The sequence below is a fragment of the Dromiciops gliroides genome, chromosome 4 (genome assembly GCF_019393635.1).
Source record: "Dromiciops gliroides isolate mDroGli1 chromosome 4, mDroGli1.pri, whole genome shotgun sequence".
Taxonomy (NCBI): Eukaryota; Metazoa; Chordata; class Mammalia; order Microbiotheria; family Microbiotheriidae; genus Dromiciops; species Dromiciops gliroides.
Genome location: NC_057864.1, coordinates 200,079,066 through 200,096,135, shown reverse-complemented (window position 1 = coordinate 200,096,135; position 17,070 = coordinate 200,079,066). Strand labels below are relative to the sequence as shown.

Sequence of the window (17,070 nt, the reverse complement as noted above, 5' to 3'; positions counted from 1 at the left end):
TGTTACAGCTGCCTTTGAAAGAACACCAGTAAATTAAAAGCATGATAATAGAAATCAGATCGCTTACATCCTAGTTCTTACTCTGCCACTTATGAGCTGTATGTCAGAACCTAGGGAGGTAGAGCCAAGATGGCGGAACTCACCTGAGCTCTCCCAAATTCCCCTCCAAACAACTTTAAAATGATTCCTCAAAATGAATTCTGAAGTGGCAGAACCAATGAAAGGACAGGGGTGACCAGTTTTCCAACCCAAGACAACTTAGAAGGTCAGCAGGAAAGGTCTGTTTCATTGGGTTTGAATGGAGCACAGGCCAACCCCCAGCAAGCCAGCAGTAGGCTTTGAGGATGACTGAATTGGCTTCTGGAGCTCTCAGCTCACAGACAGTAAGGGGGTCAGACAACTGGTCAGAAGGAAATTATAGGGGACTCCTTGCTGAAACTGGAAGATGGACTCTATTTGCATTACTTACATGTGGTTCTGAATTGCAGTCCCAGGGTGAGGAAGAGCGCTAGCAGGAGCAGGGACCCTGGTCATAGGTCTGGGGGAAAGAGTGCTTGTGGTCACTCACAGACCAGAGCACAGGCCAGAAGAGCAATGACCATACCTCTTCTTAGATCATACCACTCTGGAAGAACTGAAAACTTATGGATTCCCCCTACCTCACCCCACCCTGAACTAACTCTGAAAAGAGCCGCATGAAAAACCTGAAACTTAGAATAGTGCCCCCTACTCCAGGAGCAGAGCCTAATTTTAACATAAAGCTAAAAGTGAAGAAATAAGCTGGGAAGATGAGCAAACAAGAAGAAAAAGAACCTGCCCGTATAAAATTGCTGTGGTAACAGGAAAGATTAAAACCCAAACTCAGAAGAAAACAACAATATCAAAATAGCTATATGCAAAGCCTCAAAGAAAAATATGAATTAGTCTGAGGCCCCAAAAGAATGTCCATAAGATCTCAAAAGACATTTAAAAAAACAAATAAGAGAGGTAGAGGAAAAATTGGGGAAAGAAATGAGAGTGATGCAAGAAAATCATGGGAAAAAAGAGTCAACAGCTTGGTAAAGGAGATAGACACACAAAAATACTGAAGAAAATAACACCTTTAAAAAACAGAATGGGCCAAATGGTAAAAGAGGCACAAAAGCTCATTGAAGAAAATAATTCCTTAAAAATTAGAATTGGGCAAGTGGAAGCTAATGACTCAATGAACTGATACAAAGTGAAGTGAGCAGAACCAGGAGAATGATGTACATAGTAATAACAATATTGTACAATGATCAACTTTGAATGACTTTGCTGTTTTCAATAGTACATTACTATCCAAGATAATTCCAAAGGACTCATGAAGAAAAATGCTATCCATCCCCAGAGAAAGAATGGATGGAGTATGAATGCAGATTGAAGCATATATACTTTAAAATTTTTTTCTTTATTTTTCTGTGTAGTTTTTTTTTTTGTCTATGTAGTTTTTTCCACAACATCACTAACATGGAAATATATTTTGCATGAGTACACATATATAACCTATATTAAATTGCTTGCCTTCTCAATGAGGCATTTGGGAAGGGACGGAGAGAATTTGGACTTAAAATTGTTTTTAAATGAATGTAAAATTGTTTTTACATGTAATTGGGGAAAAATTAAATATTAGATTTGCTTAAGAAATCATTTTTTTTTTAAAAGCATGTCAGTTCCTTTCCCTGGTCCTCACCTCCCTCCTCTGTAAAATAGAGTTAGACTAGATGGTTCCTGCATCTCCCATGCCTAGCAGAGTGTCAGGTATGTAGCAGTCACTCAGTAAATACTTATCGAGTTACAGCTCCAGCATGCTATGATGCTGAACCAAGAGCCCCATGACATCAAGGACTGCATTCTGCTCTTTTCGTGTTAGCCCACAACATAAGAGTTGTAGGTGATGGGACCTTTGATGGAGTATGTGCTTTAAAAAAATGACTGGATGGGCAGCTAGGTGGTGCAGTGGATAGAGCACTGACCCTGGATTCAGGAGAACCTAAGTTCAAATCCAGCCTCAGACCCTTGACACTTACTAACTGTGTGACCCTGGGCAAGTCACTTAACCCCAATTGCCTCACATACCCCCCCCCCAAAAAAAAGACTGGGTCCTGTGAGAGAGAAGAGATAACCTGGCCCTCTTCTTGGGCAATGGTCACTCACTCAAGGGCCAGCTCATCTCCTACCCCCTCCGGGAGACCTTCTTTGACTGTTCCAGTTCACATCGATTTTCCCATTCTCTGAACACCCTTGTCACTTACTGTCTGTATCACACGTACAGTGACTAAGTATACTGCCTTCAGTGTTTCCTATCTGCATATGCCTTCCTCAACTATATACCATAAATTCCTAAGGGACAGAGATCATCATATCTATTTTGGGTTTGGGTTTTTGTTTTTTAAGTTTTGATATCAACCTCGTGCCTAGCACAATGCTTTGTACACAATAAGTGCTTGTTGAATACATATTGACAGTTTGGTTCCCTTCCCCCCTCCACCTCTCCCAAGTGTTTCCTGCATCAAATGAGTTAATATTTGTAGTGCCTCGCACATAGTAGGTGCTGAATAAATACTTCTTTGTGTGTGGGTGTGGGTGTGTCATGACATGCCCCACCCCTCCCCAGGGTTGTAGCAACTTAACTCCAGCCCTGGAGGAAAGAGCTCTAGTTTGGGAAGTCAGAAGACTTGAGTTTGAGTTCTGGCTTTAACATCAGCTACTTATGTAGACTGGCTTTCATTAAGTGCCTGGTTGTTTGCATATTGTTTCCCCCATTAGAATGTGAGCACCATCTTTGCTTCTCTTTGTAACCTTAGCACCTAGCACAGTAATTGGCACATAGTAGGTGCTTAATAAATGCTTGTTGACTGACTTTCTGTCACATACCCCAGGTTCTCTTAGATTTTTTGTTAGGAATCCCTCTGACAGTTTGGCAAAGCCTATGGACCCCTTCTCAGTCAATCATGAAACATTTATGAAGTGCCTACTATGTGCTAGTTCCTGTGCTAGGCAGCTGGGGCTAGAAAGAAAGCACAAGACACAAGATAGGCTGTGCTCTCAAGGAGCTCACAGTCTAATGGGGCAGACAACATGCAAACAGCCATGTACAAACAAGCTACATTCAGGATAAATTGGAAATCATCAATGCATAAGACAAAATATGTAGGATTACAAAAGAAATCAGTTACATTGAAGTAGTTATCAGTAAACTCATGGACTCCCAACATATCTTCTCTGAGCCTTGTTTTCTTAGTACCCACATTACCTCCCTACCTGAGGGACAACCACTTTACAAGCCTTGATGCCCCTAAAACATGAGTTATTGTTGTTTTTCAGTCCCTGCAGCTACTGGGGCTTGTGGCCGGCATCTGCTTGGGCCTGAATTTGATCTTCATCACAGCCTACCTGATTTGCTTATGCTGCTGCAACCAAGATGAGGAGCTACAGACCAAGCAGCCCAGATCTTCCTGCATCACCTGGACCTCTGTGGTAGCCGGACTCATCTGCTGGTGAGTTTCCTGGCCTAGGAGGGTAGGGTTGGGGAAAGACCCCTGAGAGCCAGCAGGTTGCCTTGTGGGGCAGTGGTGGCATGCGCTTGGACAGTGCTCTTGTGTTAAATTTTGTTTTGGGTTTGGAGCCACCTGAGGCATGCAGTTATGACCAGGAAGAGTCTGATGCTATATTAGATGACCTCCCTGACCCAGTCCTACTGCCAGGGTCCCCTCTTATGATTGGGCTTGTTGTTCTTTAGCTGTTTTTCAGTTTGTGTCTGACTCTTTGTGACCCCATGTGGGGTTTTCTTGGCAAAGATACTGGAGAGGTTTGCCATTTCCTTCTCCAGCTCATTTTACAGATGAGGAAACTGAGGCAAACAGGCTTAAGTGACTTGTCCAGGGTCACATTGTTAATAAGTATCTGAAGCCAGATTTGAACTCAGGAGCATGAGACTTCCTGAGTCCAAGATTAGGCGCCACCTAGTTGTTTTATGGCTGGTCTACTCTAATCTGAACACAGAAACACTTTTTCTCAAAAAAGTAACAAAACCATAACTTCTTTACTATCAAATGATTGAAATCCTGGGCAGACAGATTACATAGAATTGATTAGGTGACTTTAGTAATCAGGCAATAAACATTTATCAACTGCTTACCTTGTGCCATTGGCGGCACAGTGGATAGAGTGCCAGAATCATTTTCCTGAGTTCAAATCTGACCTCAGACACTTAATAGCTGGGTGACCCTGGACAAGTCACTTCATCCCATTTGCCTCAGTTTCCTCATCTGTAAAATGAGGTAGAGAAGGAACTAGCAAGTCACTCCAGTATCTTCTGCCTAGAAAACCCCAAATGGGGTCACAAAGAATAGGACATGACTGGGGCAGCTAGGTGGCGCAGTGAATAAAGCATCAGCCCTGGATTCAGGAGGACCTGAGTTCAAATCCAGCCTCAGACACTTGACACTTACTAGCTGTGTGACCCTGGGCAAGTCACTTAACCCCCATTGCTCCACAAAAAGAAAGAAAGAAAGAAAAGAAAAAAAGAACAGGACATGACTAAATGACAAGAATGACAAAACCAGCAAGGTTTCTTTAGTGATCAGGCAACAACCATTTATTAAATGTGCCTTGTGCCAGGCACAAATGTGAGCAAAAAAGAAAGCCAGTCCCTGCATACGAGGAGCTTACGTTATAATGGAGGTAGGTGACACACAAAAGGGAGCTGGAAAGGGGGTGGTGAGAAGGGAAGGAAGCCCCAGGATTGGTGTTGAAGTCCAGAAACAGTGGGGAGGGGAATGAAGGTTGGCCATCCTGGCCCCCTTCCAAAAGTGGAGACCCAAGTTGGACCTCACCAATGGGAGAAGGAAGAATGGGGCTGACATAGCAGAGGAATGTTTCAGGTTGAGAGGGCCACAAGGTGAATGTTCTAGAGTGGGGAGGAAAGTTTCAGGGTGAAACTGCAGTTGAAGAGTAGAGTGTTAAAATTGAGAAATTCAATAAATGACAAAGTCCAGAAAGTCAACCAGGAGTAGACTGAAGACTGGCTTTCATTAATCAGAAAGGATGGGTCCTTCCACAACTGGCAAGGTTTTTGTCGACCCTAAGCAGAAACCACCAGCAAAGGCTCCCTAATTCATCAGTCTGGCACTACTCGGAACATATTATTCACTGGGCAACTAGCCCAGAGTTAGGTGTTTTTCTGACCTCTGTTCCCTTTTCTTCTTTCTGAATGCTGTTCTTGGACAGTGGGATCAGGACAAAGCCAGATTCTAGCCCAAAATCAATTCCATCTTCAGAGTGGATCAATACCTTTTAATGCATTAGTAAGTTCTTTCCAGATGCTTTGGATCAAAGGGTAGAAATTTGAGATTTTAATGCTGAATACCCTGCCCCTCTATCCCTTTCACTATTGTATAGTAGGAAGCCCCTCTGCATCTGTGCTTTCTATGAGTTTTCCTTTGTTTCTGGGTCAGTTAGCATCTATGGAGTCTTTTCCAAAAAGTACCTCACATTTACTAATCATAGGGAGTGAGGTCACCATTTATAATTTTTAATTCCTTTTAAGAATATCCCCTGACCTTAAACATTCATAGCAGGAAATATCCTCGATAACAAGAATAATAATCAGCACTGATATAATGCATTAAGGTGTCTTGGGGGAGTGAGGCGGGGAGACATGCCCAAGGCCACACAGCTAATAAGTGTTTGAGGCCAGATTTAAACTCAGGTCCTCCTGACTCCAGGGTTGGTGCTCTGTCCACAGCACCACTTAGCTGCCCTGCATCATTTTCCCAAAATGCTTTACAAATGTGTCATTTGATCCTCAGAACACCCCTAGGAGGTAGATGCTGTTATTATCCCCATTTTACACATAAAGAAACTTCGGCAAAAGAAAAGTTAAATGCCTTGATCAGGGCCACATAGTTGTTGTCTGAGGTGAAATTTGAACTTGAGTCTTTCTGATTCCAAGTTCAACACTCTATTAAGTGAGCCATCTAGTTGCCCTTCAGTGATAAGAATCAAGAAAGTGACCTGGTACAGCGAAAAGAATGTTGGATCAAGTGACCCAGACTTCAATCCCAACTCCATAGCTTGAAGGGACCTTTGAGATAATTCTAGTCCAATCTCAGCATTTTACATATGAGGAAATAGAGCCAGAAAGGGAAAGTGATTTGTCCCACAGTTACATAAGATTTAGGGAGATGTGGAATCTGTCTTCAACTGCCATGCAAAAGAGAGATTAGACTTAATTCTACTTGGCCCCAAGAAGGCAGAACTAGAAACAGTGGGTGGGAGCGGTGAGGTGTGTTTCAGCTCAGTACAAAGAAGACCATTCTAACAGAAACTGTCCAGCAATGGTGCCAGCTTGTGAAGTGGCAAATTCTTCATCACTCACAATATTCAGGCAAAAACTGGGTTTCTTTCCAGGGATGTTGTAGAGAGGGTTACTGCATTGGGAATCAACCTTTTCAACTCTAATATTTACTGAAATGCATCAAAATTTTGATCAGTGGGGAATATGGGATGGGAGGTATGGGGATCTCAAAAGGTAAAGCAGAGACATTATAATTGAAGATAATGCCAGTGAGGGAGGCATGAAAAGAAATCAATGTTGCTGCTTAGGGAACTCCCTGATGAACCCTTATTTATTTTAAAGGACTTAGGCAAAAGAAAGAAATGAAAATGTCTAATGTAGAAAGTTTACTGGGGTGAGAAATAGTTGGTGGCTCATAAGTTTGGGTTTCCCTTCTCCTGGCTATCCATTCAGACCTGGTCAAAACCTTCACCATTATGGGGACAGAATAGAGGGGATAGGCTGTCTAGTTATCAAGTCCTCTTCTTTCTACCCTTCTTCCCCTTACCTCTAACTTTTGTTTTGGCTCTCATCCATAGCGCTGCAGTGGGAGTTGGTTTCTATGGAAACAGCGAGACCAATGATGGGGTATACCAATTGATCTATTCCTTGGATAATGCCAACCACACCTTCTCAGGGATTGATGAACTGGTAAGGATATTGGGATGGGCACCACCACTGTTGTGATGACAACGAAGGTCAAATACATCCCAGGGTTAGTTTGCCACAGTTTGCTTTGGGTTCCCAACATAGAGGTGTGTACTGTGTACCCCTTTGAATTTTTGTTTGAGTTTCCCCTTCTGTGAACATGGAGTGAATGCCTATCCTCAAGTCCAACAAAGAAGTCGGGAACAGGAATGACAAGAGAACTATATAGTTGGATAGAATCTATGGGGAAGAAAAGGCCCCAGACAGTGCCTAAAGAAGGATCTAATTGCATTTATTTTCAGAAGTGCCTGAAGCCATCCCTTTATGACTCTCTTAAAGGGGAACTTTGTGGGCAACTCACAACACTTTTTTTCCTTTTTTCTTCTCCATCAAGCATTTGACCTTGAAATTATGATGAGAGGCAAGAAATTCTGGTTCTCTCACCCCAAAAAAAGTATTGTCTTACTCAGTTTAATATGCTAGTAGGGTCTTTAAAGAACACACATGTGAATAGGATGTTTATCTAGCATTTATGTCAGGGGTTTTTAACCAGGGGTTGTGTGTGTGTGTGTGTGTGTGTGTGTACACATATATACATAAATGGATATATAGAACTATTTCAATATAAGCAGTATCCTTTACAATCCTGTGTTTTTTGTTTTATTCTTTTAAAAACATGATTCCAAGAAGGGGTCCATAGACTTCATTAGACTGCTAAAGGGGTCCATGACAAAAAATGATTAAGAACCCTTCATTTGGGGTTTTCTGTTAAGTATTCTTAGGTCAGTGGCCTCAGGGTGACTGAATTGAACAGTAGGCTTTTTTTTTTTTTAAATAGATTTGACTGTTATCTTTTGTTTTTACATTGCCTACTTTGCTCTGTATATCTCTCCTCTCTCTCTCCCAGAGAACAAACTCTCATAACAAAGATTTTATTTTTTTAAGAGGAAAAAGAGCAGGGAAAATTCAGCAAATCCAATCAACATAGGAAAATAAAATGTGCCATGTTCTATGTTCTATGTGTGTGGACCCCAGTTTTTCCAAAGGAGGGGAGGGAGATGTCTTTTCATATTTGTTCTTTGGGGTTAAGTTTGTTCTTTATAATTTTGCAACATTCAATTTCATTTGTTTTGTGATGGTGATTCTTTCTACTTACATTTTTTGTATGTTGTTTTCTTTACTCTTATTAATTCATGTAAGTCTTTTCCAAGTTGTCAACATTCATCATATTTTTTACAAGACAGTTCATGAACTAAAGTTTGTTTAGGTTACCCCAGCCAATTCTTCCTTGGGGGATATATGCCTAACAGAGGAACCTCTGGGGAAAAAAATGGACATTTAGTCACTTTATTTGCATAATACCAAATAGTGTTCCAGAATGTTTGTCCCAGTTCATGACTCAACCCACAATGTACTAATGTGCTTGCCTTTACACAACCTTCCATTGATTATTCCCATCTTTTGTTATCTTTGCTTGTTTTCTAGGTATGGAGTTAAAATTCTGGGTTTTTGTTGTTGTATATCTCTTATTTGTGATTGAGAGCATTCTTTCTTATGGTTGTTAATGGGTTATAATTATTTTGAAGTTTGTTCATATTTATTGTGTAATAAGAAATTTGTCTAACCCTAATTTCTGCCAGACTTAGGAAATAGCGAAGAGGCCAGATTTTGTTAAATACTGATCGCTAGCATAGAGATAACGCTTCACCTGGAGGTTTCAGGATTCAGCTGGTGTCTCCAAATGGCTCTGAGGTTTCTGCTCTCCCAAATGTAGCAAATTGGTGTTCTGTGTTATGGGACTGAAGGGAGAAAGATAGAGAAAGAAAGGGAAGTGATTTGACCTAAGGGGAAATGGGACTATTGGACATCTACCTTCCATAAGACTCCTGTGGGCTTGATCCCATTCTGACAGATACTGCTGCAGTGGCCAGTGCTGAGCCCCTAAAGATCCAGAAGCTCTGGCTAATGGTTAATGGACTCCTTATTCAAATCTGTTCCCTACCAAGAGGACTCTGTTGTGATCAGAGAATGGAGACTGTGCCCTTGAGCTCAGTGTAACAGTGTTTGACCTATATTTATTTGCATGTTCTCCTACCCCTCCTCCTATAAGCTGCTCATAGGATATAATCCCTTGGTCTCTCAGAAAGGGCTCATCTTAAAGAGGCAGCTGTTCTTTTTTCCAAATTCATAGTATCATAGATGTAGAAACTCTAGAGGGGACCTTGGAGGTCATGGAGTCAAACCACCTCATTTTACAGATTTCAAACTGGAGGTTTTGAGAGGTGAAGTGATTTGCCCAGGATCATACAGCTAGAGTCTGAGTGGGATTTGAACTCAAGTCTTCCTGACTCTAAGCTCAGCTCTAGATTCATGACCATACCAGAGGACCAAGACCAGGGGACCCCCTCTAGAGAAATTTGTTTCCCTGAGACAGAGGGATAGATGTTAAACTAAAAGAAAAATGAGAGGGTAAAGAACAGATCTGACATCTGGGGAAGGAGAATTCTCATGTGTTGATTCCCTATCCACTCCAACTTCCTACTGCCAAGCCCTGGAGATTTAGGGTTAGTCTTCCATTGTCTAGAAAGGATTGGGTATAGATCACTTAAATGAAGGGGTGAAGGTAGGTGTGGTGGTGATTCAAGATTGGAGAAATTTGGGGCAGCTAGGTAGCACAGTGGATGGAGCACTGGCCCTGGAGTCAGGAGGACCTAAGTTCAGATCCAGCCTCAGACACAACATTTACCGGCTGTGTGACCCTGGGCAAGTCACTTAACCCCAATTGCCTCACCAAAACAAAAAAACAAAAAAAAAAAAACGATTGGAGAAATTTGAGAAAGGACACAATTAGCAGTAGTGGCAGGAGCCAGGATGGGGGGGAGTTGAGCAGGGTGTGAACAAAGTTCATAGTGGTAACAATACTTTACATTTCTATAGCACTTTAGGACTTACAACATTCTTTACACTTTTTTTTTTAATTTGTCCTCTCACAACAGTTCTGAGGTAGATGGCAAGCATTTTTGTCCATTTTACATATGGGAAATCCAAGGCTGAGAAATGAAGTGTGAGTGTCCCGAGGTCACATAGCCAGTAAGTGGAACATGCCAGGATTTAAACCCAGGTCTCCTGACTCCAAATTATGTGATCTTCCCACTATATCATGGCTGCCCCCAGAAGCAATCATGACAGCTGTATCACAAGATTTGTAGTGAGCATGAACTTCCTGGACAGCTCTACCTCTACTTCCTCCCATTCCAGGTGCCTGGCACTGGTGGAATACCATGGGAATTCTATTGCCATTTTGAATGCTGTCCAGAACCTTGAAGAGCCTAGGCCTAGTCTCCCTTCCTCCAACTCTGATTGTTGGAGCTGAGAATGGTTGGCCTAACCATTCTAGAAAGCAATTTGGAATTATACACAACAGTTACTGAACCATGCGTCCCCAACGATACCATTGGTAGGTTTGTATTCCAGGACGCATTCTGGTAAATGTTTAACAACCTGATCTCCTGAAAAAATGTTCCTCCTGTGTATTTTTCAATTTAATCTGACTTATTAATGTTTTCTCCATCACTTTCTAAAGTTAAAAAAAAACACAACACAACAACAACAAAACAGCAAACCAAAGCCTGGTTTGCAGTGTTTGCTGATTTCAGAAATGTAAATGCTCACACTGGAAATCTAACAATTGGCCCTTGTGAGCAGATACAGGCTAGCTCCCGCACACCCCTGCCTGTGCTTTGAAGAAATCAAAGAAATCAAAGAAAAAGGAAAAGGTCCTATATGTGCAAATATATTTATAACAGCTATTTTTGTGGTGACAAGAAAAGGGGATGCCCATCAATTGGGGAACAGCTGAACAAATTATGATGGACATTTGAATGTAATGGAATATTACTGCTCTGTAAGAAATTAGGGGAAAAGTCAGGTCCAGAGAGATGTGGAAGGACTTTTATGAACTGACCCATATTACTATTTAACATTTGTGAAGGAACGGAGGCTCAGAAAGAGGAAGCCCTAGCCCCACTGGGAAGCCCCAAAGCTAGGAGTTTGCATGCCTAGACATATGACTAGCATGCAGAGAATGTATTCTGTCTCCTTCTGCATTGTGGAGTGGGGGAGGAGAGGGACCTCCCTCATTGCCTGTATAGGAAAAGATGAAATATCCTCTTTGTCTCCATCCTTTACCCTGGCTCAGGAAGTAAACCTTTTGGCCCTTTGGGATTTATGGATAAGATCCAGATATGTAAACACTGGGTTGAGGCAGGGGGGTCTCTCTGGAGATAAGGTCATAAAAGAAAACTACACTTCAAAGGACCTTTTGCTGGTTGTCCTGAAGCCCTGGTATAGCTCCAGGGTCTTGGGATAGGGATATCTCTCCTCCGGTTCCTACAATCCACTAAATCCTCAAAGAGTAGGATTATGTGTTTGCCCTATAACTGTTCTATCTCCTTCTATTCCAGTGCATTACCACTGAAAAGAGCCTTCTGTCTATAAGCTGCTACTGTGTCATTGCTTTCATCCCTTATTCATTTATTCTCATTCCCCCTCCCCTCCCCCCCTTTCTCTCTCCTTGGCAATTGGGATTAAGGGACTTGCCCAGGGTCATACAACTAGTAAGTGTCTGAGGCCAAATTTGAACTCCAGTTTTCCTGACTCCAGCACCACCTAGCTACCTACACCCCTCATCCCTTAAAAAACAAACCAGGGACTGGAGGCTTTGAGGAACAACTAAAGGAGAGTCTAGTCGTAGTTTGGGGCAGGAAGGGAAAACCCCAGAATGTACCTTGTTTGTGGAAGTTTGTAGAAATGGAGGGGAAAGCCTTGCCCCATACTGGGGCATGCTTTGGGGTCCCCAGGATATGGTGGTAACAAGCCCAAGACTGAGCCACCTGTGACATCAACTTCTGGAGATTTGGCCCAAGAATGAGTTTATTGAACACTTAAGTAATATGGTAAGATCAGGTAGAGAAGGGGCTAAGATTGGGAATGGGACTGTGGGGGTGGTCCCAACTCAGGGTCTAGAACATGTGATCCTACCCCAGTTGTTGAATAAGAGGAAGAGTATTTTGTACACACTTAATCCATCCATTTGCCCATTCATTCCCTGCAAGGAAGGAAAAATAATTTATTAAGTATCTACTATGTTCTAGGCACTGTGCTAAGCACAGTGGGGGCAGCTAGGTGGTGCAGTAGATAGAGCATAGGCCCTAGAGTCAGGAGAACCTGAGTTCAAATCTGACCATAGACACTTGACACTTACTATCTGTGTGACTCTGGGCAAGTCACTTAACCCCGATTGCCTCAAACATCTGGGGCCATCTCTAGTTGTCCTGATCTATATCTTGCCATTGAACCCAGATGACTGGGGAGAAGAGAGTGAGGTTGATGACTTTGCACTTCCCTCCATCACTTAAATGCAATTCACTGCAAGTCATCACATCACCTCCCAAAGTCATGGTCCTCTTCAAGAACAAAGGACAAAGAACAACTAAGCACTTTACAAATATTATCTTAGTTGATTCTCACAACAACTCTGGGATGTAGATGCTATTATTTTTTCCCACTTAATATTTTTTCCAATTACATGTAAAGATAGTTTTCAACATTCATTTTTATTAAATTTTGAGTTGAAAATTTTCTCCCTTCCCCTTTCCTCTTCCTAAGACAGCAAGCAGTCTAATATAGTTTATACATGTACAGTCATGTTAAACGTATTTCCACATTAGTCATGTTGTGAAAGAAGAGTCATAAAAAAGGGGGAAAACAGGAGAAAGGAAAAAAAGTAAAAATAGTATGCTTCAATTTGCATTCAGACTGCATAGTTCTTTATGTGGATATGGAGAATATTTTCCATCATGAGTCTTTTGGAATTGTCTTTGGTCATTGTATAGCTGAGAAGAGCTAAGTCTATCGTAGTTGATTATCACACAATGTTTCTTTCTATCCCCATTCAGTTTTCTCCAGAGGTCTATCATATTTAATTTTTCTAAAATTCTATTCACCTCCTTAACTTCCCTCTTATTTATTTTGTAGTTAGATTTATCTAGTTCTGAGAGGGGGAGGTTGAGGTCCCCCACTAATATAGTTTTGCTGTCTATTTCTTCCTGTAACTCACTTAACTTCTCTAAGAATTTAGATGCAGTACCACTTGGTACATATGTGTTTAGTATTGATGTTACTTTACTGGCTATGGTAGCTTTTAGCAAGTTGTAGTTTCCTTCCTTATCTCTTTTAATTAGGTCTATTTTTACTTTTGCTTTGTCTGAGATAAGTATTGCTACCCCTGTTTTGTTGTTGTTGTTTTTTACTTCAGATGAAGTATACTATATTCTGCTCTAGCCTTTTACCTTTACTCTGTGTGTATCTCTCTGTTTCAAATGTGTTTCTTGTAAATATCAATTTGTAGGATTCTGTTTTTTAGTCCACTCTGCCATCTGATTCTATTTTATGGGAGAGTTCATGCCATTCATGGTCTTTTTTTTTTTTCTTTTGAGGCAATTGGGGTTAAGTGACTTGCCCAGGGTCACACAGCTAGTAAGTGTTATGTGTCTGAGGCCAGATTTGACCTCAGGTCCTCCTGACTCCAGGGCCGGTGCTCTATCCACTGTGCCACCTAGCTGCCTCCATTCACATTCACAGTTATAATGACAAACTCTGTATTTCCTTCCATCCTATTTTTCCTCTCATTTATACTTTTCTCTCTCCTGGGTTCCCTCTGTCCTTTCTCACCAGTAAGAAATAACACATGAAAACTTTGCAAACTTTAAGAATTTGACTAATATTATTGATAATTTGTTGAGCGGGAGGATGTAGGGAGGAAGGCCCAAGATAAAGAATGAATTACTGGGGGCAGCTAAGTGGCACAGTGGATAAAGTACTGGCCCTGGATTCAGGAGGACCTGAGTTCAAATCCGGCCTCAGACACTTGACATTTACTAGCTGTATGACCTTGGGCAAGTCACTTAACCCTCATTGTCCCACCAAAAAAAAAAAAAAAGGAATGAATTCCTATATATGGGAATGATCAAGCAAGACTGAGTCCTTGGCTCTCTGCTCCATCAATACCACCAGTGCAGTTTTCTTATTAAAAGCAATCCTGGGGGCAGCTAGGTGGCGCAGTGGATAAAGCATCAGCCCTGGATTTGGGAGGACCTGAGTTCAAATCCAGCCTCAGACGCTTGACACTTACTAGCTGTGTGACCCTGGGCAAGTCACTTAACCCTCATTGCCCAACAAAAACAACAACAACAACAACAACAAAAAGCAATCCTGTGTCTAAGGCGAGATGCTACATAGACAACAAAGTGGATCCTTGAACCAATCTTTGTACCCATAATCCTATCCCTCAGTACAGCGACCTTTAGCTTCCATTGCTTACTGACCTCACAGGGACTCAGCTCCTTGGCAGGCCTGGAGTATTTTAGCATGCTTAGTGACGGGTGGAGCCAATGGTGTTAAAGTACCCGTGCTCTGTCTCCAGTACCTCTCCCTCCCCTGTGTAGGAGCAAGAGGAATTCACCGATTCTGTGCATTTCTCTAACTGTGGTTAGGAATGGGCATGTGGGGGCAGGTGAAGAAGTGCAGGTGAGCACCAAGCCAGTTTTGGAGCAGCAAAAGTAGATGGGTTCTTTCTTCCTGCCCTCTATGGAAAAGCAGTGTTCTATAATGTTAATTACTAGCCTGGAAGCCTAGATTTAAGTTCTGTTCCTGCCTCTGTCTAGCAGTGTGTGTGTGTGTGTGTGTGTGTGTGTGTGTGTGTGTGTGTGTGTGTGTGTGTGTGTGTGTTCAGTTGTGTCCAACTCCTCATGACCCCATTCGGGGTTTTCTTGTCAAAGATACTGGAGTGGTTTGCCACTTTCTTCTCCAGCTCATTTTACAAATGAGGAAACTGAGGCAAACTGGGTTAAGTGACTTGCCCAGGGTAACAGAACTTTCAAGTGTCTGGGGGCAGATTGGAACTCAGGAAGATGAATTTTTCTAATTCCAAGCCCAGTGCTCTATCCACTAAGCTACCTAGCTACCTATCAAGCTTTATGACTTTGGGCAAATCAGTTCACCTCAGTACCTACTTCACCAGCTTTTTGTCAGGAGGAAGTTCTTTATAACCTGCAATATACATGTGAACAAAATAATAAAAAAATAACAATAAAAACAAATTTAAAATGAAAATAGATAACATATGCATATAGTACTTAAGATTTTCAAAGTGCTTTGACTTGTATTGTCTCATTTGAGCCTCTGAGATGAGTACTATCATTATTCCCATTAAGGAAACTGTGGCTTAGAAGCGTTAAGTGACTTGTCCAGGGTCACACAACTAGTAAGTGTCTGAAGTAGGAGTCGAACTCAGCCTGACTCCCAAGTTTAACATTCTAACCGCTACATACATCCTGCTACCTCTCTAATTTGTGAATGTGGGCAAGTAACTTCTTTCTGAGCCTCAATTTCCTCTTCTGTAAAATGAAAGAGGCTGGCTTGGTTTCTTTTGCATTTTAGCTAAAATTCCACTTTCTGTAAGAAACTATTCTCAGTCTTCCTAAATGCTAGTACCTTCCTTTGGTGATTATCTGCAATTTATCTTATATGTGTGTGTGTTTATTTGCACATATTTGTTTGTGAAGTCTCTCTCAATTAGAGTGTGAGCTTCTTAAAAACAGACTGTTTTTGTTAGATGGCGAAGTGGATAAAGCACTGGCCTTGGATTCAAGAGGACCTGAGTTCAAATCCGGCCTCAGACACTTGACACTTACTAGCTGTGTGACCCTGGGCAAGTCACTTAACCCACATTGCCCCACAAAAAAAATTTAAATTAAAAAAAAAAGTCTGTTTTTGTTTTTTCTTGTAGCCCCAATATTTAGCCCAGTGCTTCAAAGCACATAGTAAGTGCTTAATAAATGCATCAATACAATGGCTGTGTCTGACATCCTATACTTCATTCTGAACCTATAGTTCCCCACCTCTGTGCAGGGAGAAAGGAGGGATATTTCACTGTAAGCCCTCTGAAGTATTAAGTAGTTACTGAATTGATCAGAGTTCTGATGTGCCTTTCAAAATTGTTTTAATTTACATTATTGCAACATAAACCATTCTCATGGTTTTTGTCAAACATATCATTTTTTTAATCTTAAAAGTATTTTACTATTTTCCAGTTACATGTAAAGATAGTTTTCAATATTAGTTTTCATAAGATTTTTAGTTCCAATTTTTTCTCCTTTCCCTTCCCCCTCCTTGAGACAGAAAGTAATCTGATATAGGTTATATATGTGCAATCATATCAAACATATTTCTGCATTAGACCTGTTGTGAAAGAAGAATCTGAACAAAAGGGAAAAACCTCAAAAAACAAAACAAAACAAAAATAGAAACAATATGGTTCAATCTTCATTCAGAACCCACAGTTCTTTTTTCTGGAGAACATTTTCCATCACAAACATAATATCCATTGGGGGGGGGCAGTGAGGGTTAAGTGACTTGCCCAGGGTCACACAGCTAGTAAGTGTCTAGTGTCAGTGGCCGGATTTGAACTCAGGTCCTCCTGAATCCAGGTCCAGTGCTTTATCCACTGCACAACATAGCTGCTCCCTCAAACATGATATCTTAATGTTGGTGTTCTTACCAGTTTGTACAAAAGAGCTTATTGACTTGAAAAACCATAAATTAGCATTATCTATGTTGCATTGATTTTTTGTATTTATTTGGCTAAACATTTCCCAGTTACATTTAAACCTGGTTCTGATTGGCTGTGTGTTTAACACCTTCGGTATAGATAGAGTGTAGAGTGTTAGGCCTGTCCTTTCCTCACTGATGCCACAGTGCCAACCACCATCTTTTCTGGTAGCTCATTTCTCTGATGACTTCCATCACACCATTTCTCAAGGTTCTTTTTTTCATTAGTTGCTGTTAGGCTTATTAAATGGAAAATCATGGCTTATTTATAATTGCAGATTGGTAAATGGCATTCACTGGAGAAAGTTTCTCTTTATTTTTTATAAATGCATTTATGAGCTATTAAACTATGAGGAGTGGCATACAACAGAACTGAGCAAAGATGTCAAAAGACC

General features: G+C 41.3%; 1 protein-coding gene across 1 annotated transcript in view; it reads left to right on the top strand.

Annotated features, from left to right (window-relative positions):
- Nucleotides 1-17,070, top strand: part of TTYH2 (tweety family member 2) — a 94,133-nt gene that overhangs the window by 14,516 nt on the left and 62,547 nt on the right. The window contains exons 2-3 of the mRNA XM_044005469.1: nucleotides 3,346-3,518; nucleotides 6,898-7,009. Coding sequence (XP_043861404.1) covers nucleotides 3,346-3,518; nucleotides 6,898-7,009 — 285 coding nt within the window. The remainder of the gene's footprint in view (nucleotides 1-3,345; nucleotides 3,519-6,897; nucleotides 7,010-17,070) is intronic.